Genomic DNA, 26200 nt, shown 5'->3' with positions numbered 1-26200 from the left:
ATAGATGGGGGATTGCGTACCTTTGTTTTCTCGAACGAGGACTGCGCTCACAGCTACTTCAGATACAGCGAGATACACGAGAAGACATTCTCCAGGCTCTGGTTTTGAAAGAAGTGGTGGCGACGACAAGTATGCTTTTGATGGTAGGCTATAATCTCATGTTTTAATCGTTTATTTCAATCTAATTTACTGCACTTTAATTGAGTTGGAGCTTTAATCGCTAGTGTTTTGCACTAATTATGTGTTTTATGCCTTGTAGGAGTGATTCTGATCTATGTAGATGTTATGGAATGAATTCAAGCTAGTCAAGGAGCTTTGAAGTCTCAGTAAAAGCCCAAGGATTAAGTCGGGATCGTGTTCAGGGATCAACGGATGATAGTGGAATGAAACGAAGAATCGAACAGGCATATAGCGCAGTGTCCAGTAAAATGCACATAACCTTTTGCTCGAAACTCCGTTTGGACTCCACAATATATCATTGGAAAGCTATTTAAAAGGGATACAAATTTATGTGTTATGTTTTCCCAAATTCCCAACAGAACTCCACCTACATGCCCGGTCGCACACTGGGCGCGCATATGAGGCAGAACAGGGTGAAAAGTGCGCGGCCAAGTGCGCGAGCACACTTCCAGGTGCGCGTCCGCGCACGTCCTGTCTAGGAAAAGTGTCCTATTTCGCGTAGGAGAAGGTGTATTTGTTTGGGCCAGACCCTACTTGGTATATATACATGAAAAATGGTATTTTGATGACTTTTGACATAATTAAGACCTAAGGAAGCTAAGGAGAAGAGGGAGAAGCAAGAGCACAAGGATTTCACCATTCATCCTCACTCAAGACAAGGGTTTGGATGTTTTATGTTTTCTTTTGACTTAGACTTAATTGTGATGAATTTCTCCATATCCACGGAGTAATTCTTCCTTAGGGATTAATGAATTTGGTATTTTTAGAATTGTTTGTGGATATTAACTCTAGTTTTATATATTAAAGAGTTTTGGGTGTTTTTATTGGTTGAATCCATTGATTCTTGTTAGTAATCGAAAGAGGCTAGTTGAATTAATGTTTAGACCTAGCTAGGAGGATAATCGAAAGAGGTTCTCCTAAGGATCAATCCACTATGAATTCTTGCATATCTTCACCAAGCTTAACTTAGTTCATATCGTAAGGTTGAGATTTAATCGAGAGAGGAATTTCTACTAAATGTTTGAACATAATAGAGTGAATTTGAGAGACTCGCTTGAACCTTAGAAGTGAATCAACTAGAGTTAATTCCCAAACAAATATCTTACACCTATCCAATCAACCCCTATTGTTTCCCCTTGATATCTTCTTGCTTACTCTTGTTGTAATTGTCATTAGCTAATAGTTAGACTTTTAATAAATTTTAGTTTAAAATTACACAACTCTAAATTGTTGAGTATCTTGGATAGCAATTAAAACTAGAAGCTACGAAAATACTGTTTAAATCCAATCCCTGTGGATACAATATTTTCTATACTATATTCGACTAGCGAACATAATTTTGTATTGTATTTTTAGTTTGTCATCTTTTAATTCCTTCAGGGCTTGGACGTACTCCGAAGTCTATTGGACGCCGTTATCCTTCTTGAGTACGGCAAAGCATTTGTGACATCTCTCCGATGATCGTGAAATGAACTTTGACAGGGCGGCGATCCGGCCAGTCAACCTTTGAACCCGTTTTTTAGTGGTCAAGTGTTCCGGCATCCCATCGATGGCTTCGATTTGATCAGGATTGACTTTGATCCCCCTCTGCGATACTAGGAAACCTAGAAACTTTCCTGATGACACACCAAACGCACACTTTTTGGGGTTCAGCTTAATTCCATATCGCTTGAGTATGTCGAAAGTTTCTCTCAGATGGTCGATGTGATCTTCTTTCTTTTTGGACTTGACCAGTATGTCATCTATATAGACTTCCATCATTTTACAGAGTTGTTCCTTGAACATCCTCGTCACCAATATTTGGTAAGTTGCCCCCGCGTTCTTTAACCTGAAGGGCATTACCCTATAGCAGTACGTCCCTTGATGGGTGATTAAAGATTGAAAGTGGGTTTTTCCTGATCCTCTTCTTCCATGAGATTTATTATAACCTGAATAAACGTCCAAGAAGCTTAGTAGTTCATGCCCGACTGTTGCATCGATGAGTTGGTCGATGTGGGGTAATGGGAACGAATCCTTTGGGCATGCTTTGTTTAAATCTGTGAAATTCATGCACAACTTCCATTTCCCATTCTTCTTCCTAACCATGACCACGTTGGCGACCCACTGGGGGTACTTCGACTCCCTGATTGAGCCATTCTCTAATAGTTTTTCCACCTCTTCACGTACGACGTCATTGACTGCGGAGTTAAACATACGTCTGACATGTTTCACTGGGGGGTGGAATGGGTCGACGTTCAATTTATGTGTGGCGATTTTCTTTGGGATACTCGGCATATTTGCATGGCTGAAAGTAAACAAATCTGCGTTAGTAGTTAAGAATTGACGGAATTTACCTGGTTCCTGAAGTTTCCAGCCGATGTAAGCTTTCTTGATCTGGTCGTTGAGGTCTAATTGAAGGGGTCAAGGTCTTCTACAGTCGATCCTGCAACTTGTTCCTAAAGTTTCCATATGGTTGATGTCGTTCCTGTTAGGTCGCAGAGCTGCGAGGTCTCTTCTGGTATCATTTCTTCGATCTTTTCTTGTTTCGGTCTGTACCGAGGTCAGTCATTGAGTTGGTCCATTGAGGTCATCCTCATCTGCTCAGACCTCGACACAATATGCGTTGTGTATTTCATACCAAGTGGTTGGGGGGGTACTTCATCAGTCGACTTAATAGCTTTCTAGTCACCCTCGAACCATCCCGGCTCAGCCCATTCTAGAAGGTTGCGACCGTCATCCCTTCTGACACGTTCGGCAAGGTCATCCTTACTCGGTTGAACCGGGTGATAAAGTCCCTCAATCCCTCTCCCGGATACTGTTTAATAGCAAATATGTCGTTCACTCTCGCCTCGACCTTCTTGGCCCCAGCATGGGCTGTTATGAACTTGTTGGCCATCTCTTCGAAAGTTTCAATGGAATGCACAGGTAGTTGCGAATACCATGTTAACGCGCCTCTTGTGAGGGTTTCACCAAATATTTTCAATAAAATAGAAGATACTTGTTCTTTGGCGAGGTCATTGTCTTTCACGGCGGTGACATAGTGAGTCACATGATCTTCAAGGTCGGTCGTGACATCATATATCCTGAGGTAGAGAGGCATTTTAAAGGTTTTTGGTATGCCATGTGGGGCGGCGTCATCACTATAAGTCTGCTCGACGAATATGCCGGCATCTCTCTTCGGCAAAAGCTTAGGGGCGCCCGGTATCTTATTGACGCTTTCTTGGTGTTCTCTCATTTGATCTCGGAGTGCTCTGTTCTCATTCTCCATTTCCTCCATCCTTTTTAGAATAGTTGCGAGAGTGTCATTGCCTGCACTATTAACGACATTGTGAGTAATACCTATCGTTGGAGAAGGAGGGAGTTGGTTGTGTTGCTCGTCTGCTGGATGTATAACGCAAGTTCTTTTTTATAGCTGGGGGCGTCCCCTCCGCCATAGATGTATAGGCTCTCTTACCAAGAGATTTTTTGATGCTGCAGTGAGGAGGAGGTGACCTATCTCGCCTAGGGGAGGCATTGGGCGTTGCGTCTCTATTTTCTATTTCACAGCTTTCATTGATGACGTTCATGAGGTTGGTTGGGAGGTTACTTATTATTCCCGTCCTTTCTTCCTTGTTACCTGCCATGTTAGGATTTGTGCACACAAATAAAGGAGATCGTGTTCTTGCTTCTTTTTTTTTATATTAGTGATCCGTGTTAGTGATAGATCTAGAAGAAACTAAAAATTTAACTAGAAAATCCCCACAGACTGCGCCAAATTGTTTGACCAAAAAGTGTAACCCTTTGCTCAAATAATTAAATTTATGTACTTAGGGATTAAACCTAGTTAACAATAATATTTCTAGACGCGAGTTCCGAAAGCATGACTAACGTTGGACAGATCTAGTAGAAATATAATAATGGTGTGCAACAATCATTCCAAGTAATGTGAGCAATAATAGAGCATTAAATAGCAACGAACAATAATAAATGTCATTTAAGTGAATAGAAGGAGTGATTCACCCAATAAAGTTGGTCATTTTGTCATTTTTGTTTAGGATTTTGTAGCTCGATTTTTGGGCGATTTTGAGGGGGTTTTATCATGCAACACAAGGTAAGTAATTTCCCATGTGTTGTAAGCTAAATGTATGGCTTATATGTGGAATTAAAGAGGAAAATTTAGGAAATTTGTGGGATTTTGGTAGGAAACCTAGAATTGATAATGTTTTATTTTGACCACGATTTTGGAAATGGTATTAGGAATAAATTATATATTTGAGTTCTTAATGTTATGGGTAAAGTTTATATTCAAAACTTTCGAAATCCGGGCATGTGGGTTCGATGGTTGACTTTGTTGGCTTTTTGAGCGGAGTTGAGAATCATTATAAATTGTTTAATTATACGTATTGGGGTATATTTTGATTGATTTGCACATTATTTGACTAGTTTTGGAATGATGGCCATCGGTTCGAGGTGTTAGAGAGGTCATGAGCTGGTTATGGAACTTTGGAGCGAGGTAAGTCTCCTGTCTAACCCTGTGAGGGGGGAAGCTACCCCTAGGTGATGTATTTGTTATGTGCTACTTGTTGCGGGGGCTACGTACGCACGAGGTGACGAGAGTCTATACGTAGCTAGATTCATGTTATGTTCGGGTAGATTTAGGTTCACGCCATGCTATAATTGTACTATAGGAGTTATATTTGTTTGTTAAATTACTTTATTTTACGTTACGACTTGATACTAGACTTGCGTAGAGTGTTAGACATGCTATTGTAGAGATTTGATGCGCTACTTGATTTAGTCGGGGAATAATTGTGCTCCCCTTATGAATTTCTCCCGCGTTGTGCGTTTTCTTCAAAAATCTTCCTTAAAGTTCATAACTCACACGTTTATTCGTGAATGGGGTCAAGGACCCGTTAAAACTTCTTATTCTAATAGGATCAGGCCGTTTGCCTCGGCATTATAACAGATGCATCTATGGTTCGTGTCGTTCGACTCTTTATCGCTAATGTGAGAGTTTATGCCTGAAAGGAGCTCTAGTGGTTTGGTTGTGGACTGTGGGAGTTTGTTCCGGATTGGACGGCTGCTCATGTGTGTCATGAATAGTGTCATTGTGGATCCTTGAAAGGTTGTTGGCTCAGTATGGGATGATTAGAATTGTCTTGGGGTCTATTGGTGGGTCTAATGTGAATGTGTGCTCTACATCAGGTCGGATGTGTTCGTTCGACATAGCATTGCTTGTAGAAGAGTCTTCGGGCATTGGATGTTATTCCCGTCGTCAGCTATTCCGTGTAATACTCTATTGTGCCATGTGGGTTATGAGACGCCTTGATTATTCGCACATGTGTGGTGATCCCATGTAGCTTGTGGTGTTATATGAGCAGGATGGCTCTCGAGATGCAGGTCATTTATCGCACCTTATTTGTGCTTGAGTTTTGTACCGTATGGCGCTATCCGTCTCCCCAGGGTTGTATGTTTGCGCTTGGCGTGCTTGTGGTCAATATTCGGGTACGGTTGAGTACGGTTCCCTATATCTATTCTTGTGTATTTTGTTTCTCATTTTTCGAGAAGGGTACATAGCATCTGTTCGACTGTTCTATTCATCACGCGGGCCGGGTAGTTCTTTTCAAGAGTTTGTTTTTCCTTATGTATCACATTTGGGTTTGTAGCTTGTTGGCGCATTGATGGCATCATATGAGATTTTTGGTGGTGTTGAGGTGGCTTATTACCTGAGCGGTGTGTATTAGGTGATACGAGATTTTCTTATTTGGACCTAAAATTAGTGCAATCAGATTTATATAAGGTATATTAAAGAGAAAATATCGTTATTCAGTTCAGAATGAGGTAATGGTTCCTATTAGGAGGAGAGACTCCATGATTTGTTGATTGGACATATGGTTATGAGTTTCTACACATCTATTCCGTCATGGAAGTATAGTGAGGATTTAAAACCGGGGTTATATGTGTTATGAGGTATACTACGGGCGTCGGGTCAGTGAATTTGCAGTTGTTGTGCTTGGGAGAGGTTGCCTTGATCAAATGAGTGATGCGATGCATTGTGTGATGTGAGAATGGGTGCATGATCATGTGTGGGTTCAGCGTGTGGAAATTGAAGCGATGTTGTATGTTAGAATCAGGTCTGGTAGAGGAATTTGGAGGCTGGAATTTGGTTCTAAGGCTTATTGACTAAATAAAAAGGGAGAATCTTCAGTCTGGCTCGAGCAAATATGCTCAACTAGGTTGTAGTGGCACGGGTAGGTGCACAAGGTGTTAAACAATAATTTTTGGACAACTCTAGAGTAGTCCTTAGCACGTTCGAGGATGAACGTATGTTTAAGTGGGGCAGAATGTAACGATCCGACCGGTGATTTTGCATTCTAGCGTGTCGTTCGGCAGTTTGAGGCCTTGAGTAGATTCACTTCAGGTATTATGACTTGTACGCGTAGTCGGAATTGAATTTCGAAAAGTTTAGAGTTGATTATGATGGAAAATTCTAATTTCGGAAGTTTTAAGTTGGAAGAATTGACTAAGGTTTGACTTGTGAGTAAACAACCTTGAAATCAGGATTTGAAGGTTCCAACAGGTTCGTATGATGATTTCGGATTTGGGCATACGTTCGGGTTGAGTATCGGGTGGTTCGTGAGCATTTCAGTGCCTATTATGGGAGGTTGGCATTTTTGAAAGTTTAAGAGTTTCATGAGTTTGATTTGAAGTGGACTTTTGTTTTATCGAAGTCCGTTTGGGGTTCCGAGCCTTAAAATGGCTTCGTTATGTTATTTATGACTCGTGTGCGAAATTTGAAGTCATTCCGGATTGATTTGGTACGTTTCGGCACAAGATATAGAATTTTGAAATTTGAAACTTTTTAAGTTGATTCGTGGCATGATTCGTAATTTCGACATTGTTTTGCATGATTTGAGGAATCGATTAAGTTCGTATTGCATTTTGGGATGTGTTGGTATATATGGTTAAGGTCCTGAGGGTCTCGGGTTGATTCCGGATGGTTAACAGATCGATTTTTGGACTAAGGAAATGATAGAATTTTTGGTTGCTGGTGCGATCGCTTCTGCGGAAGTTGGGTCGCAGAAGAAACTTTGCAAAAGCGAGGATCGCATCGCAGAAGCGAGGAAGGATAGATGGGGAAGGCTTCACAGAAGGAGAAAATGGAACGCTTCTGCGGCCTCGTAGAAGTACAGAATGGTCGCATAAGCGAGTTGGAGCTCAGAGGTGACTATGGCTTCACACCTGCAGTTGCGCAGAGGCAAGAAGGAGTCTGCAAGTGCGATGGGGCTGCTGACCACTGATGTATTTATTATGTGCTACTTGTTGCGGGAGTTACGTACGCACGAGGTTACGAGAGTCCGTATATAGCTAGATTCATGTTATGTTCGGGTAGACTTAGGTTCACGCTATGCTATAATTGTACTATTGGAGTTATCTTTGTTTGTTTAATTCCCTTATTTTATGTTACGACTTGAGACTAGACTTGCGTAGAGTGTTAGACTTGCTATTGTAGAGATTTGACGCGCTACTTGATTTAGCCGTGGAATAATTGTGCTCCCCTTACGAATTTCTCCCGCGTTGTGCGTTTTCATCGAAAAGCTTCCTTAAAGTTCATAACTCACACGTTTATTCGTGGAGGTAGTTATTCCCGCTGACAATGACGAATGACTGAAAAATTCTTGAATGTTTAAATTATCCTCGGATCTGGTGGAAAGTATGGAATAATATAGACAAGAATCTTGGTGAAGATGTGATGTTTGTATCTTAGTAAGAGAGAGAGAGAATCTTTTGCCAAAGTGTGTTTTTATAAATGAATATCACATGCCTCACATTATTGCCTCCCCCTTCCTATATATATATATATATATATATATATATATATATATATATGAGACATATATCACTACAAAAAAGTATGAAATTTGCAATAATTTTTTAGCAACAACTATAGTATTGTTGGCAAAAATGAACAAATAGCAACTTTATGAAGTTGTTGCTATATTATATAATTTTTAAACACAAAATTTTTCTTGTTAGCAAATATTATAATATTGTTGCTATATTCTATCGTTTAGATAATTAATTTTAAATTTAAAAAATTGGCAACATTTTTTTTTGCAACAATCAAAGTGTTGTTGGCTTATTGTAATAAATGACAACAATTTGATAAAATTGTTGCTATTATCATAGAACTTTTAGCCACGACTTTTTCATTGTTACCAACATTTTATCAAATTGTTGCTATTATCATAGAACTTTTAGCCACGACTTTTTCATTGTTACCAACATTTTATATTCCTATTGCCATATTTATGGACAATATAATAAATTTAAAATATAAATAGAATTGGCAACAATAAATTTGTATTGTTGGCAATACACTTTATTTTTGCCAACAATATAGGTGGGTTGTGGCCTAAAACTTAACTAATTATTTTTCAGTTTTCCGCCAAAATCAAACGCGGCAAAATTTTCTCTTGTTAAACACTTTTTTCGGATTTTTAGCCCACTCTTTTAGTTGCTTTGAGTAAGTTTTTTGTTGCTGCCATATTTTATTTGAAAACATAGTAGTTTTAAAATATAATAAATTAGTAATAATTTATATCTGGTAGAACCCTTAATTGTCTCAGCAAGTTTTGTTCACGCCTTAATTTTCTCAATAGGTTTGGTTAGTGGCCTAAGATTTAGCTAAGTACTTTTCAACTTTCCGCCAAAAGAAAAGCGGCAAATAGATTTTTTTTCTTTTTAATTATCTTTTCCTTAATCCTTAGCCTATTTCAGTTACCATTCTAGCAAGGTTTTCTCCTTTATTGTTCTACAGTTCTGAGCAATTGGTTCTGGTCTATTCTTTGCTTCATTATTTCTCGTCTACAAAGTCTGGTGAGTCTTGCTGATTACTATTCAATATATATATATATATATATATATATATATATGACATATTTCTAACAAACCCTAACAGTACAAACTGCAGAGAATATTCGCTAGAATATTTCCTTTAATATCTTATTTCGAAAACTAATCGTTACCGCTTCATTAGTTATGATCGACCTCGACCATTGTCGTCATCTCGACCAAGGCTCCCGTCGACTCTTCGGCTGCGAGCCCACCTCGGCTAATGACGACTTGAGACTCCCTCCTTCTGAGTAATCTTATTTCGAATACTATCAGGCAGATTTCGTCCCATACAGTGAACACCTCGAATATTCAAACTTTATCTTAAAAGATAAACAAATATGACAAAATAGCAAGCTTATTTGATGCCAAGTATAATCAAAATTAAAATTAGAAGTGCTCTTCCGAGAACAACAAATATTTCAAAGTGCAAAAGGATGGATTTTGATAGTCATTATGTTGAGAATAAGCACAAGTTGCTAGTTTTCTCTTATTTCATGAAAGGGCATTTTGAAGCAGCCAATTCCATCCTACTTGTGGATTCACCATTCTTTTCTCCTTTCACGAGAGGTCCAAGCAATTCTCCTCTATCAAAGAAGAACTCTGCCTTAACAATCTTGTTACTCTCTTTGTCCAACTGTTTCAACAATATAATCATTCAATTATATATTTCAGAAAATACAATTTAGAAAAGAATAAAGAAAAGGACTTATTAATTTAAAAAGGAAGATGATTTTTGTTAAGTACTTCAAAAATGCCAATTCCAAAGAGCTCAACAAGTTCACCAGTTGCGGCATGTCCTTTAAATGGACCTTCCATGTGACCCCAATGCCTAAACTTGTACACTATTTCTGGTGTTCCTGAATAAACATGGAGGATTTCAATCGCAAATCCTCGTACAAAAATGGATCTGAAAACTTTCTGTGATGATTCAAATGTTTCCTCGTCAGGGTTGTAGATTCGAAGATTCTCTGGCAATGATGTTTGTAGGAATGTATTATAGCCACCACCAAGTTTTGCATTTTCTTCTGCTGTCAACCCTTTCCTGCCTATATATGGGAAAATTCTCTCAAATGATCATGATCAATAAAAAAAACAAGTAGAACAAATAATAACAATAACAACAATTATGCCTCAATCCTAAACAAGTGGGATCGACTATTTGCATCCGTCTAAGTCCTATATTACAAAATTTAGAAGTTTTTAGTAGCACATTAATGAAATGATCGCAGTTGGAGAAACTTTGACAGAAGAATACCATTAACACTCTTTGTGAATTTTTTTGGATCAACAGTTTTGAAGTCATTAGGATTTTCCTTGTGAACCATTTCCATTTCCCAAGTCTTCAATAGCCTCTGCACTTTCTCTTCAAGTGATCCTTCAGACCATACCTAAAAATAAAGAGGCAAATACAATATCTATAATACGTGGTAGTGCACTTGTACCTAAAGAAAACCAAAATAAATACATAAAACATAGAACATGAAAACATACATGAGTTCTTTCTTCTTCAAAGAGCTTATCAACAACATCATAGGTAGGAGGACCATTTCTCCATTTTGTGTTTTTCACCTCTTCTTCACTCAAGTAGTCTCTGTATTTGTTTCCTCCTCCTACTATACTTGCCATTTTGATTTGATCCTAAGTTCCTAACTAAAGAAAGCTTTCTGGGGAGGCCGGTTTTATATATGATCAAATTAAAAAGCAAACCAAATACAAGTCTTGTTCAGTGGAGGATATATTGTATGGGTTTGATAAGTATCTCCAAATGAAATTTCTCCACTAGTTCTATATTGACTTTTCAATATTTTATTTTGTCTTCTTATAGTGAAACTCCACTATTATGAATGTCACAAATCCTTTCGTGTGGAAAGAAAATTTTCAATTAAAATGATATTATTTGAAAAGGAACTATTTTATTATTTTTTAGGAGTGGCCACTTTGAATGGAGTGTTTTTGGTGTTTTCAGATTGCTTTTTATTTAATCTTTAATTAAGGAAAGTTTTGACTCAAGTTATGGTCTGCGAAAAAGGAAGACCGGGTAATGATCCATGTTGGCTAGGGAGAAGGTGTGAGGCACTCTATGAATCTCGCTTTTCTATCACGGTCTCTTAATTAATTTAAACTTGGCTTAACTAATTTGAATATCTAATGATTTTATGCATTTATGCTTTTCTCTGTTTTTACTTTGCTTGATTAGTGTATTTATGGAAGTTACCTTAATCTGATGGTAGCAAACGTGGTAAATTTCTTTGCTTTATGCATTGATGTAGTGTGAATATGGACGAACGAAAAGAAGGTTGAGAACTTACTAGAAGCAGCAAGAAAAAGGATAAGAAAGAAACCCAACTTAGCTTTCTCCATTTTTTTTCTTTCTTTAGCTTGCTTAATATATCAGTGTAAGAATAGACCTGTCGTTTTTATGGATTTATAGAAGTGAGGTATGATTTTTCCCGTTTGCTAATTCTTCTTCTTTTCTTTTGTCGTAAATGTGTAATTAAATAGGTTTTGAGCTTTCAACTCAAAACACAGATCATAATTCATAAAAGGGCCGGGTCATTTTGCAATGCATATAATTTTCGTCAATATATTAAGGCCCATTATGAGTGACACTATTTTTTGATGTTTTTGATGAATTTTAGGGTCTTACGTACATATTTTTAGTAAGCTGGACGATAATATGGGGAGCGTATAAATATAAATAAATCAAAAGTACTACTGCAATTTAGTCCATTAAGGCCACTAAGAATAGTCCTATTTTTGGACGATTCTGATAAATATTAGAATCTTACGTACATATGAGTCCAAAAACTGGGACTAAATTATGTGAGGTGTCATGTCTAGGGGTGTACATGGATCGTGTTGGTTCGAATTTTATCAAAACCAAATCAAATTAATTATATTGGTTTGGATTGATTCGGTTTTATTGGATTTTTCGGATTTTTCGAGTTTTTTTGTTACATGAATATTATTTCAATCTTGCATTATTAAAGTTATAGATAAAATTTTGATAAGTGAATATATGTTTACTAAAATTAAAAAAACAATAACAAACATATGATCAATTAAAGTGATCTTACGGGAGAATTGTTTTTAATAACACAAAATAGTTTATTTTTTTAGTCGTCTACCAATAATTTTTAGTTGATGTATGCTTTCAGGGTTAACCAAATTTAATAATTAAACATAAAAATCAAGATGATACCTAAATAATGATATGTTCTATATAATTTTAGATTATCGAAATACCACTTCAAATTAGAAAAACATATAATAAATCTTGACATATGAATATGAAAGAACAAAGAGATGATTGAAGCATTTCAATAACACATAATAAAAAAGTGATATAATCTATTATTTAAAGTAAATAAAAATGAATGCACTTTATAGTTCTATTAAATATTATATCCTATGAGAGGATCTCAAATATTTTTAGATATTTTTTAAATAAAATTCTATAAAAAGTCTTAAAATTATATATAAAAAATTATATATTTATATGTCGGTTTGGTTCGGGTTTTTTTCCTCAATACCAAATCAAATCAAACCGAACCTAGTCGAATTTTTTAATCGATTTGGTTTAACTTTTCGATTTGGTACGATTTTCCGGTTAAGTTTGCACACTGATTACTTTGGCTCTCTAATAGGAGATTTTTCGGGTCTTCAACCACATGCTAGCTCGACTGATAACTCTGATTCAACCCTTAGATCTAAACTCGTATTCAATTTTCAATCTCTGAAAAGTAAGGAATCAATCCACTAAATCGACAAGTGATAACCGTATACATAATTTTTATAGACAATTATAGATTCAAAATGTGCATATGAAAAGAAAGAGAGGATAATTTTTTCATGTTTGATTTCGTAACATTTATTTCTATATTTACTTTCTTTTTTAAAATTCTTTAATAAATCTTTTAACATAATCATTGTCAGTTTAATAAGAAATACTTCAACTTGCGGTTCTTCTTTTCATTCTTAAATGAGAAATATATTCATTACAAAATCTTTGTAGGAAATAATTAAATCATGTTTGTTTGGATGAATTCAAAAGTTCAGATTAATTCAGAATTTCTCATGTGCCACTCCCTTTATTGGAAAAATATTCCCGTCATTTTGTTCACTTAGGGCCATTTGGTACTAGGGATAAATAAAAAATAGTCGTGAGATAAAAATTTAATACCGCCTCATTCCTTATTTGGTTACTTAACTTAAAATAAGTTATCCCAAAATTAAAACTAGTATCGATATAACTTATACTTTGTTGGGTGGACTAACAAAAAACAAATGTTGGCCTAAAATCACCTTTTGGTATTCTGTCCTCACAATAGCGTCACTGCTGAGATCAACTTGTTTGAATTTTCTTCTTTTCTTTCTTTCTTTTCTTTTTAACAATTTTTCTTTTTGGATATTATCCTTGATTATGAAGTGTTTGTTGGACTCGTGATTTTTTTATATGAATTGAATCCGAAGACTTAAAGATTATCCTAATCTCAACTACTATCCAGTGATTTAAATTACTTCGACTCTTTCATTTGACTGTGATCACATTTACCTATTTAACAGTTATTTCGATTATCTGTTGCATTATAAATTAGCTTCGGTATAATTTTCTTTTAATTGGTATACAGAGTTTCCTTCAACCTATTACTATAACTCAAAGGACCTTTCACACTGTGTTTGGCCTTCCACAAAAGCACATTCCACTTTTATTCTCGAAAGACGGACAGTCAAGCACACTATTCAAATCTTGGAGGACATGTTACGTGCATGTGTGTAACATTCCTCAAATCTATAAAAATTTCAAGACACGCTAAATATAAAATTTAATTTTTTTTATCTTGCCTTAAGTGCATAAAAATTATACTCTTACTACGGATTTAAATCTTTGTGATTGACTTTTAAGTTACTTCTCTATTTATAAATAATTGAATATACAATAAAGGGAATATTAATAATTTAAATATTATTCATTATTAAAAGTAGATATAATTAAATACTAGTTAAGTCAAAAAAAAAAAAAAAAAGCATGTGACAAACCTTGGCCCATAAAGGGCTGTGGAAGGCAAAAGGATTAAACAAAGGGCTTATACAAAGAAACAGAACGCTTTTATGTTCAAAACACAGAATCACGAAACAGAGGCAGACTTGCTACTCAATATTCACGCAGGCAACGGTAAGTTCTAGGTTTCTTTATAAATCATTAATTCTTGAACGCATGTATATAAAATTCTCTATTGTCAATTATTCTACAGTAGTAGTAGTAGTAGGTAAGAATTGAATAGCAAGCTACCTTGACCATCTTCCGAAGTTATAAATAATTTACTGAGGCTGTGGAGGCCTGAAAACAAGACAGTCCGAAAAAGGGCTCTACAGGAAACCTAATAGAATGGGGTACTTTTTAAGGTGGAATGGTCCAGGTCGGCTTTGTTAAAGTATATATACACATATACTTTATAGTGAGAGAGAAGATTCTCTAACACAGACTTCTTTCTATATATCAACATTAAATTTCATGTTTAGGTGTGAAACTTTGAAATTAATTAAAATGCACTGGTTGTTGTAGAATCGATTATTTAACGGGTATAAATTGGATTGGAGCCTATGTATTGGCTCGAGGAGTTTTGAGGTGAGTTGATATAACCATTTACTAAAGTGGTTTAACTCACAAAAGCACGCATATAAGGTATTTGATGAATTACTTAAAAGAGTTAATATGTACTTAATTGGAGCAAGTGAGTACCTATTAGCTTAGAATTATTCTAACTAAAGTTTAGATATATTGTTTTGATATATGTGCATAAATTTTCAGATTTTTGTATTATTCTTATATGCCATTTTCATGTTGAAAATTCACGAAGAATCAAGAATCGTTTGAAATACTTTTGAATGCTTATGCCATGCTTTACATTTAAGGATACTCGTGCGAGTATGTATAGGATGTTCCAGAAAAGATTTAGACTTGAATGGTCAAGAAAGTTGAGAAGTTGATTTAGATCCTAGCAAGGTCACACAGAATAATTTATTTTTAACGTATTTTTTTGGGAGTATCCTCTATTCTAAGAAGGGGTCATCGTCCAGACCGAGGGTACTGATCAAGGCATTGACTTCCTGAAACTACTTGTACCAAAGTAGGGAGCACACGAGCCGAGGATCTCGTTGCTGAGAATTTGCCTAGCTAGGCTAAGGTATGATACATAAGCGTTGAGAACCATGAAGCGAGTGGCACCTCGTGGATTGGGCCTATTCGATCAGGTTGGGATCGAACCCGTGCCGATCACACGGTGACTAAGACAGAAATAAATAAGGATAGTTGGAACTTCAGAAGTACAAAGTGAATTTTTTTTTTTTATAACAAAGAAATAGAAAAGAATTTCTTTTAGAATATTCATAAACTGCTATTATGCAATTATTTTAGAATTGTTCTTAGAAACTTTATGTTTTCCATGCATTTAGAATCTTTGCTCGTAATGTGTATTTTATTAAAGTTTCGTCCCCTGTTGTTGAGACTCACTGAGTACAATAGATAGTACTGACGTTCTCTTTTGGGAACATGTGTTGGTCTGCGGTACAACGTAGAAAAGGATTTTGCAGGCGAGCAGGCTACAGGTTAGGACTTCCCTCACTTTCACTTATATTGTTGAGCTCCGCTTTTGTTCATGAAGTACTCCTTTGAGTCATCATTATTTAGTTATTTCTTTGTTTACTTGGAGAACTCGCCAGAAAATCTCATGTCCTGAGCACTGCATCAGTTTATCGATAGAGACTTCATAGACAAAGTCGGTGGGTTAACATTCAGGTGTTTTGATAATAACTTTGTAGTATTTCAGTAGTCACTACGAATAAAGTTTTGGAGTTGGTTTATTTTAGATATTCAAATTAATTAAAAGTATTTGGTTAAAGTATTGCCTTGTTGCATAAAAATTTTGAGGTTATAATAATCTTGATAAGCACAGATGGTTCGCTCGGTCAAATTTAGCGACAGGGTGTCGGTCACGACTTGTTCAAAAAATGGGTCGTGATACTGTGTTATTGACTTCGGAGGTTCATGCGACCAGTTCTTACCTCTACGGAGTTCGCCTACAGATGGCTCTGTACGAGGCCCTATATGGGAGGCGATGTCATTATGTGATTGGTTGGTTTGAGCTCGGAGAGGCTAGATTATTGGGCATTAATTTAGTCCCTGATACTATGGAAAAGGTTAAGGTGATTCAGGAGCGACTTCGTACAGCTTAGTCCAGAAAGAAGTGCTATGCGGACCGAAAGGTTCGAGATGTGGCTTACATGGTGGGTGAGAAGGTTCTTTTTCGACTGTCGCCTATGAAGGGCGTGATGCGGTTTGGAAAGAAGGGCAAGTTGAGCCAAAGATTTATTGGCCCGTTCGAGATCTTGGAGAGAGTTTGGGATGTTGCTTATAGGCTTGCATTGCATCCTAGCCTAGCAGGGGTACAATCGGTATTTCACATTTTCATGCTTCAGAAGTATCGTGAGGATAGTTCGCATGTTTAATACTTCAGCACGGTGCAGCTTGATGAAAATTTAGCCTATGAAAAAGAGTCGGTGGCTATTCTTGACCGATAGGTTCGTAAGTTGAGATCGAAAAGTTTTCCTTCCGTGAAAGTGCAATAGAGAGCTCAGTCGAATATGAAGGTTACAAGGGAGTCCGAGTCCGATATACGAAGTAGATACCCCCACCTTTTTACCAATTTGATATTTATCGATTTGCGTGTGTGGTCCGTGTTGTTTTCCAAAAAGCTTTTACGAAAATTTTTGAAGAAAATGTAATTTTTGGCCTAAGATGAGATTTAAGTTAACCACGGTCATTAATTTTGGTAAACTACATCTTATCAATGTTTTGACGATTCCGGTTGATTAGTATTATGTTTTTGGACTTGTACGCATGTTTGGCTGGGGTGTAGGGTGACCCGAGCGCATTTCGACGCATTATGTGAAAATTTATAAAAATTGAGTTTCAAGTTGAAATCTTGAGTTTTGATGATGATTCTTGTTATTTGATTGTTATTTTGATGATTTGAGGTTAGAACTTACAAGAAGAAACAACGAAAAGGCTAAGCAACAGAGTTAGCTTAGTATTTGAAGCTCGCTCCATGTCTTTTTTGCCCTTCAGCTTGCTTTGTGAGATATCACTATAGAACTGTACCAAACATGGACCTTTGGTAATTACGGATTTTATAGAAGTGATCAGCTATGCCTTTTTTTCATTTTTAAATTTCTTTGTGGAATTTTAATAAGTGAAATTGCGTGATATCACACTGTATTTTCATAAAAGTCCAAATGGAAAAGGGACAAAACTGTCCCTAAAGTAACGGATTTAGTACAAAAATGTCCTTCATCCACCTATTTGAATAAAACATTTTTTACCGGTATTTTTTTGGCTTAACATTACCCTTATTACTAATAGAAAATGCTGGAAATTTTTTTTTAGTTAATATCCACGTGTCACCATCCCATTGACCTAACGTAAACCCTATACCAAATTATAATTAAACCCACCTGCAATCTGCCCGGATATTGACCTGCCCCAATTTTAAAATATAAATCTCTCTCTCTCACCTCGGCCTCTTTGCCATTTCATTTTATTGAGCATTTGTTTTACGAGTGTATGCTTACGATTATTCATGAATGTCCAAAATTGAGTTTTCTATTAGAATAATTTTTGTGAAAGATGGAAGGAAGTGTCATATTTTTCTTTATGCAAAAAGTTTATATTCTTTTTATTTATATAATGGGTATTCTTTATTGTACTTTTTTTATTTGAAATTTCAGGTGGGTTTCTTCATTATTTTCTGTCATTCCTCTGTGAAAATATGAGGATTTTTTTCAATTTTTTTTTTACAGTTTATGTAATGGGTATTTCTATTTTTTATTTATTTTACTATTTGTTCTATTCATATGTAAACTTTTCTGCTCTGTGTAACGGGTATTATGCAATTATCATATTTCATACACACTGGGTTCATATGATGTACTAATATTAGTTGGCAATTTTTTAGATAATTTCTTCACTAGTATATATTTTCTTCTTTTGAAATCATTTTTGTTATCATGGATTCAATTTTTCGATTAGATTACTATGCTAAGTTTAGTTTTAAAAAAAATCTATCTATAATTTGCATTTTGCAAGTGAGATGTGTTGCTGTGTTTGTTGCTATTTTCGGCGGATCCGTCGGTGGATTTCGCCCAAGAAGCAACGAGGAGAAGAAGGCAGAGAGAGAGAGAGGGAGAGAGTTGAATTTTAAAGTTGGAGCGGGTCAATATTCGGATTAGTTACGAGTGAGTTTAATTATATTTTAGTTGAATTTCAAGTTAGGGCAATGGAACGATGACACGTGGATATTAATTAATTTTTTTTTTCAGAATTTTTTGTTAATAATAAGGGTAATGTTGAGCCCAAAAAAAATAACAATAGCTATATTTTTATTCAAATAAGTGAACGTAGGACATTTTTATACCAGTTCTAATACTTCATAGCAATTCTGGCCCTTTTCTGAAGTCCAAAAGATGAGTACAGAAATACTGAAGCTTGTGAATGGCCGAAAATTGTAAAGAAAATGACAAAAAATTGTCCATTAAGTTTGGGTGGGTTCAAAGCTAGTCCTTCACGTATGAAACTCTGCAAAGTAAAAAAAAACAGTCATTGTTGGTGAAGCAGATACGCAATATAGGGAAAAACACACGCACAAACTAAACATTTTTCCTTCCGAAAGTTGCTGCTGACTTCTCACACCCTTTACACCTAGTTCCAATATTTATGGACATATTCGTGTGAACTGATAATTAAATACGAATAATTAGCAAGTAAATTCAAAAGATAGAAGGATCAAAAGAGGAGAAGAAAAAAAAGTGTCAGAATTTTAAATTTGAATTCGTCTTTGAACAAGAAAAAATATATTACGTTGGTCCTCGAAGGATAAAATCGAATGATCTGACTAGATCCTTAGATATTATAATACTTTCCAAATTTCAAACCCGATTCCTTCTTACAACTACAACTAAAACTTTAGTAAATAAAAATGTTTTCTGAAATTTGGAATGTTTTCTGAAATATTTGTTTTACAGCTTGTACTCTCTCTACAAATTTAGAAAGCCATAATTAATCTTGTCTCCCACCATGAACGCTACTAATACGAAGAATGAGTACTTCTGTATAATTGTTGACAACTTATTTTGTCTTTGTATAAACCTCCCAAGCAACAACCTTTAATTTCCGTATTTACTTATGGTTGATTCCTCACTAGAAAAGGCAAATAATCTATTTAACTGTTTTAGCTTTTTGCTTTAATTTTCCATAAACGTTAAAGAGACAGTGGAGGTTAATGGAGAAACCTCTCAAATAGTTTTGCATAAGCGTGTGCATCCGATATTTTTAGTTATTTGATTTTGATTTGATTTTTCCATTTCTTGGTTTGGTTTCGCTTAAAGGATTTTAAATTTGACTATTTTATTGTCTGGTTTCGCATAAATTATTTCATTTTGGTTTTCATAACTTCAGAATTGCATGTACAAAGGTACATTAAAAAGAGTTTGGTTTTCGATTTTTGAAAATAAAAGTAAAGAAAAGGAAATAAGTTGTGCCAATTGTAACTCTTTCATTATTACAGGTTATAATTATAACAAGGGCATAAAGCAACAGACTAAGCACAGTTTGCGTAGCCTTGAAATATAAATACAATTTGAGGCCAAGTGCCAACTCCAATCTCTTATTTTGCTCTTCAGCAGACTTCTAAAGCTTTGGTAAGCTATTCTTCTAACAGCTTTTGTAAGATATCAGTTTGTCTTCACACATATTTTGGCCAACTTCAGTTCCATTAGATTACATTGCAAGGCTCCTCAAATGCTTTTCAGCCAACTAAGATAAAAAAAATATTTATGTGTAGTATAAGAAAATTTGAAAGACTCATGTCGCAAAGTAGTCTATTGATCATGTTACAAGTTAAGATTTGCCTTTCTAAAGTACCTCAAGGTTGTCTCGCAAAGTCTACTAAGATTTGTTTTCAGAAGAGGGTCTCTCATTTAACCAACATATACATGTAGGCAGCAGCCTCAAAACAAGAAAACTTCATTATTAGAGCTTAGCATCAGACCAAGATAAATACGATAAGTATATGAAAAATCAATACAATTCGTACTGATATATTTCAGAAAATAAAGTACATCGTAACAACAAACCCCATCAATCAATCTTTTTCCCCATCAACCAATTCTTGATACACAATATATAGAAATTGCACTATATCAGATCAGCAATTATCACAATTATAATCTTGAGAAGGAAAAGAAACTAATTATTCTCTGCAAACGGATGACAAAATAAGGCAAGGGCGAAGTAAGCGGAAGCCATGGGAATGGGAGGTATCGGAAAGACAAAATTATTTTTATTCTTTCAACTTTGAATTGAAAGAAAACAAATATAACTATATCTTTCGACACCTCCCACTCCAATAACCTCTCATAATCGCATCCCTTTCCACTCCATCCTTTTTTACTGATCACTACTCATTCCCTCTCCCTCAAATGTGAGAGTAATTCAAATACTCAAAATATCAAAAAATAAAACGAATATATTTATAGAAAAATAATAATAGAGGGGAGCCATCAGGAACCAAAGTTGATCCCCAGAAGCTTAAGGCTATTGTACGGTCCGCATCATGGTTTGATCTTTTCAAAGATCGCATCACATGGCTCCTAAATGTGTGTAATTGAGTAAAAAAGAATAGAAAAACAATTTAGAAAAAATCAAAAAATCAAAAAAAAAAAAAAAAAAGGCAAAGAAAGGAGCTCAGAAGAGTATATGGGTATGAGAAATTTAACATCACTATAATCAGAGTGGTGCATGACTTTCTCTATATATCATCACTGCTCCTATCAAATCATGAAAACTGTGTTTGTGTGTGAGAGGGAGAAATATGTTTGTGTGGGTGGATATGGGCGAATATATAAAGCTAAAAGGCAGACAACTAGAAGGTGGCTGGTTGAAAACCCTAATCGGTAGATAATGGGCTTTTGGTCATGGGCCTAGCAAATTGGGAATATAATTTTTCAGGAAATTACGCCAGATGAATATATTTCGCAAACATCATGTTTAGTCCGTGATCGAAATTATTTATATCAAATAATCGTAAAAGTATATAAAATTTTTAACTTTTTTATATATAACATACAAATATATATATATATATTTGTGCCTATTATTTTGAGAGCGGCTATACAGTATCATTTTTTCAATATTTTTTGAGCCATCATTTATATCGTAACCCCCTTAGGAAAACTTTGATAAAATTGTTATAAATATATTATATTATGGATGTTCATTTAGTACTCTGTTGTAAATAAGCTTCCTGAAGAAACTTATCCATATGAGACTCCGCCGTAAATATGTTTATCTATTTAGTACTACATTGGAAATAAGCCTCCTGAAGAAGTTTATCCTTTCGGTACTCTGTTATGGATAAATATTACTCATGGTAGAAGATTATCTATATCTGGCACAACATCTTAGAGTAGCAGCTTACAAGCAGTTTACACAGCAACTTGCAGTAGCAGCTTCCTTTCTTCTATAAATATAGGTGAATTCAATTCATTATGTACATAACTTTGAAGTTTGAATAATATATCGGTTTTTCTCTATACTTGTCTTTACTTTACTGTCTTTATTTTATAACACGTTATCAGCACGAGACTCTGTCATCTCGAGAAAATACTTTGAAAGTATTAGAGGTATGAACATTCTTTTTCTAAATAATGTCAAATCTTTCTAAACTTGAGTTTGTAGCCCTGGATATATCGGGCAAAAGCTACATGTCTTGGGTGCTTGATGTCGAAATTCATCTTGATGCGATGGGTCTAGCAGACACCATCAAAGATAAAAATCAGGCATCAAACCAAGACTGTGCCAAAGCAATGATATTCCTACGCCATCACCTTGATGAGGGCCTGAAAATGGAATATCTTACTGTTAAAGATCCAGTCATACTGTGGAATAATTTGAAAGATAGATATGACCACCTGAAAATGGTCGTTCTTCCACAGGCACGTTATGATTGGACTCATCTAAGGCTACAAGATTTTAAATCTATCAGTAAGTATAATTCTGCTATGTTCAGAATTATTTCTCAATTGAAACTATATGGTGACAATATTACTGATCATGATGTGTTGGAGAAAACTTTCACCACTTTTCATACCTCGAATATGCTCCTGCAGCAGCAATATCGAGAGATGGGATTCAAAAAGTATTCTGAACTTATCTCACATCTTCTTGTAGCCGAGCAACATAATGGGCTATTAATGAAAAACCATAAAAGCCGACCTACTGGTTCTTGTCCATTCCCTAAAGTGAATGAGACGAACTTCCACCAAGCTAAGCGTGGAAGAGGACGTGGCCCCAGTCGTGGTCATGGCCGTGGCCGGGAAGAAAACTCTAATCGTGGTAATAACAATGCACCAAAGAACCCTCCTCACCACCAACAGTGAAAAAGGAAGGAACAAAGGCATGAAGCGGTGCAAGCAGCAAAGCCAAAAAATGCATGCTATAGATGTGGAGGAAAAAGGCGCTGGTCACGTACATGTCGTATGCCAAAGCACCTGGTTGAGCTGTATCAAGCCTCCCTGAAGAAGACAGAGAAAAATACTGAAGCAAATTTTATTTGTGAAGATAATTTAGACTTCATGCATTTGGGTGTAGCTGATTATTTTGCACTCCCGGAAGGAGAAATAAGTCATGTGATCGGTAGTGAATCTGTAAAAATGTAAATATTTTAATTTTTGTTGTTTGTAGTAGATAGTATGGTTATGTAATTGTTGTACATAAATAAAAGTTATGCTTTGAAAATGATGTTTACTATCATATTTATTTTGTTTATGTCATTTTGAAGAATATCGATAATCCTCAAATTATGTTTGGATCAAAGACCAATCACGAAGATATTTGTGTAATTGATAGTGGAATAACTCATGCCATATTCAAAGATCAGAAATACTTTTCTTATTTGCACAAGGAAAAAGCAAATGTTTCAACAATTTCTGGTAATATAAATTTGATTGAAGACTCCGGAAGAGCTACTGTATTTCTGTCTAAGGGAACAAAACTTATTATCGACAGTGCATTGTTCTCTTCCAAGTCCCGAAGAAACTTGTTGAGTTTTATAGATATCCGCCGAAATGGGTATCATGTTATGACAATAGATGATATGAACGTGGAATATCTTTGTATTACAAAGAATATTTCTGGCCAGAAATGCATTGTAGAAAAGTTACCAACTTTATCGCCTGGCTTATACTATTCAAAGATTAGTACAGTTGAAGCACACTTTATCGTAAACCAGACGTTTACTGATTCAAATACTTTTATGCTTTGGCATGGCCGTTTGGGTCATCCTGGATCAATAATGATGAGACGAATTACTGAAAATTCGAGTGGGCATCCATTAAAGAACCTGAAGATTCTTACAAATGATGAATTTTCTTGTGATGCTTGTTATCAAGGCAAAATGATCACTAGACCATCACCAATGAAGGTTGGCATTGAGTCCCCTGCCTTTTTAGAACGTATACATGGGGATATATGTGGACCTATTCACCCACCAAGTGGGCTGTTTAGATATTTTATGGTCCTAATAGATGCATCTTAAGATGGTCTCATGTGTGCCTACTATCATCTCGCAACCTGGCATTTGCAAAGTTATTAGCCCAAATAATTCGATTAAGGGCACAATTCCCAGATTATCCTATAAAGACTATTCGCCTTGATAATGCTGGAGAATTCTCATTTCAAACTTTTGATAATTACTGTGTATCAGTTGAAATAAAAGTTGAACATTATGTAGCTTATGTTCATACTCAAAATGGCCTTGCAGAGTCATTTATTAAATGGCTGCAATTGATAGCAAGACCACTACTTATGAAAATAAAATTGCCCACTTCTGTTTGAGGCCATGATATCTTGCACGCAGCATCACTTATCCGTCTCAGACCAACACATTATAATAAATATTCTCCGTCACAATTAGTTTTTGGTCATGAATCAAATATTGCCCATCTACGAATTTTTGGATGTGATGTATATGTGCCAGTAGCACCACCATAACGCAGTAAGATGGGCCCCTAAAGAAGGTTATGAATATATATTGGGTTTGAATCACCCTCTATTATTCGCTATCTTGAACCATTGACGGGAGATTTATTTACTGCTCTATTTGCATATTGTCGATTTGATAAAACAAAATTCACATAATTAGGGGGAGAGAAAAAGGAAATCAAAAGAGAAATTGTGTGGAAAGTTTCATCATTATCTCACTTTGATCCACGTACCCATATATGTAATCAGGAGGTCCGGAAGATTATTCATTTATAAAATATAGCAAATCAAATGCCAGACGCATTTACTGATTTGAAAAGGATAACTAAGTCGCATATCCCTGCAGAGAATATGCCTATCCGAACTGATGTCTCAGCAGGACCATCTACTAGCATGAGAGCTAGTGAACCTAAAGCACGCCTCAAGCGTGGTAGACATTTGGGTTCTAAGGATCAAAATCTTAGAAAAAGAAAATCGACAAATGATCAAAATGAAATTATGAAGGGATCTCCTGAAGATACCCAATATCTGATTAGTTCTGAGATTCCTGAAGAAATCAATGAACCCGAGACTCAAGTGAGTGAGAAACTTTTAATAAGTTCTACTGGTGATGGGATTAATTTAAATCGATCTAAAATAGTGGTGGATAATATTTTTGCATATAATGTTGCACTTAACATTATGCAAGGTAGTGAGAATCTTGAACCCCGATCTGTCGGAGGAGGAGTCGCTCCTGCGAGTGCGCAGAAGCGAAAATTGTTCCACGGGTGCAGGGTTTACTGGGCAAGGCTATTTTCGCAGAAGCGATGTTTTTACTGCAGAAGCGGTGGTCGCAGATGTGATGAATTGTCCGCAAATGTGGAATCGCTGGGGCAGAAGCTATATTATCGAGGGCTTTGGTTCTTTCTTAATTTTGGGAGCTATGGAGCTCAATTTGAGGTGATTCTTGAGACAATTTTTACCATATGAATTGGAGTAAGTGTTCTCTACTCAGTTTTGGGTATATTTCATGAATCTACTTTCGTTTTTGGTAATTGAATTGTGAATTTTATAGAGAAAATTGGGGGATTTGGCCTAAAGTTTCATAATATGAATTTTTGAGTTTTGAATATCGAATTGGGGTCGGATTTGAGTGAAACTAGTATGACTGGACTCGTAATTAAATGGATTATTGAATTTTATAAATTTTATCGGTTTCGAGGTGCGGGCCCGGGTTGGACTTTTGGCCGATTTTGGACTTTTGATTCAAGATTTGATCTTTTCGATCAGGATTGGTTCCTTTAGCATTGTTTGATGTATTTGAGTTATTTTTGGTTAGTTTTTGAGCCGTTCGGAGGTCGAAATGCGCGGGGTGGCATTTCAGAGCATCGATTGGCTTGCTCGGTGTTGGAATTGGCTTATTCGAGGTAAGTAACTCTTCTAATCTTAGTGCTGAGGGTATGAAACCCCAAAATACGCGTTATATGATTTGTATTGAGGTGACGCACATGCTAGGTGACGGGCGTGTGGGCGTGCACTATGTGAATTGAGACTCTGTTGTTCCCATGGCACTGTATAATGGTCCTACTTTGTTGATATCTATATTTTCACCATGTGATAAAGTAGTTAAGCTGTCAATCATACTAGATATCATGTTTAGGCATTATGCCGATACTGTTTGGACCTATAGTAGTCGTCTCTTATTGTCATCTCACTGATTTCATTGATATTTCATACCCAGTCATATTCATGCATTCATACCATATCCCAGTCTCAGATATTATTTATTGATACATCATATCATTGTTGTCGGGCTAGTTTCATGACATTGTGAGCCTGTGAAAGAGACTGGAGAGTTTGATGACTGAGTGAGGCCGAGGGCCTGAGTAAGAGTGGCATTTTTGGATTGGGTTGCACGCCGCAGCATATTATATTGATTATATTTTATATGGATTGGGTTATACGCCGCAACGAGCCTTCGGGCTATATATATATATATATATATATATATATATATATATATATATATATATATATATATATATATTATTGGATCGGATTGCACACCGCAATAATATTGGATCGGGT

At 35.8% G+C, this 26200-nt stretch overlaps 1 protein-coding gene, 2 long non-coding RNA genes and 1 other non-coding gene across 4 annotated transcripts; 1 reads left to right on the top strand and 3 right to left on the bottom strand.

Annotated features, from left to right (window-relative positions):
* Positions 1 to 9375: 9375 nt before the first annotated feature.
* Positions 9376 to 10769, bottom strand: LOC104116941 (pathogen-related protein-like). The gene is made up of 4 exons (XM_009627903.4): positions 10528 to 10769; positions 10292 to 10424; positions 9781 to 10082; positions 9376 to 9670 (listed from the first exon to the last, which is right to left on the bottom strand). Exons 1-4 carry the CDS (start codon positions 10660 to 10662, stop codon positions 9524 to 9526), a joined length of 717 nt encoding a protein of 238 aa, XP_009626198.1. The 5' UTR covers positions 10663 to 10769; the 3' UTR covers positions 9376 to 9523.
* A 3308-nt stretch (positions 10770 to 14077) lies between these two features.
* LOC104116940 (uncharacterized) lies at positions 14078 to 16873 on the top strand. The gene is made up of 2 exons (XR_690971.4): positions 14078 to 14212; positions 15616 to 16873. It is a non-coding gene; the product is annotated as an uncharacterized lncRNA (long non-coding RNA).
* A 2749-nt stretch (positions 16874 to 19622) lies between these two features.
* LOC104116939 (uncharacterized) lies at positions 19623 to 21104 on the bottom strand. The gene is made up of 2 exons (XR_690970.4): positions 20015 to 21104; positions 19623 to 19906 (listed from the first exon to the last, which is right to left on the bottom strand). It is a non-coding gene; the product is annotated as an uncharacterized lncRNA (long non-coding RNA).
* LOC117281652 (small nucleolar RNA Z221/R21b) lies at positions 20833 to 20919 on the bottom strand. Its single transcript, XR_004512275.1, has one exon. It is a non-coding gene; the product is annotated as a small nucleolar RNA Z221/R21b (small nucleolar RNA).
* Positions 21105 to 26200: the final 5096 nt, after the last annotated feature.

Source organism: Nicotiana tomentosiformis, chromosome 4 (assembly GCF_000390325.3).
Source record: "Nicotiana tomentosiformis chromosome 4, ASM39032v3, whole genome shotgun sequence".
NCBI classification, from domain to species: domain Eukaryota; kingdom Viridiplantae; phylum Streptophyta; class Magnoliopsida; order Solanales; family Solanaceae; genus Nicotiana; species Nicotiana tomentosiformis.
The sequence above is the reverse complement of the archived record's forward strand: the minus strand, read 5'-3'. Positions and strand labels throughout refer to the sequence as shown.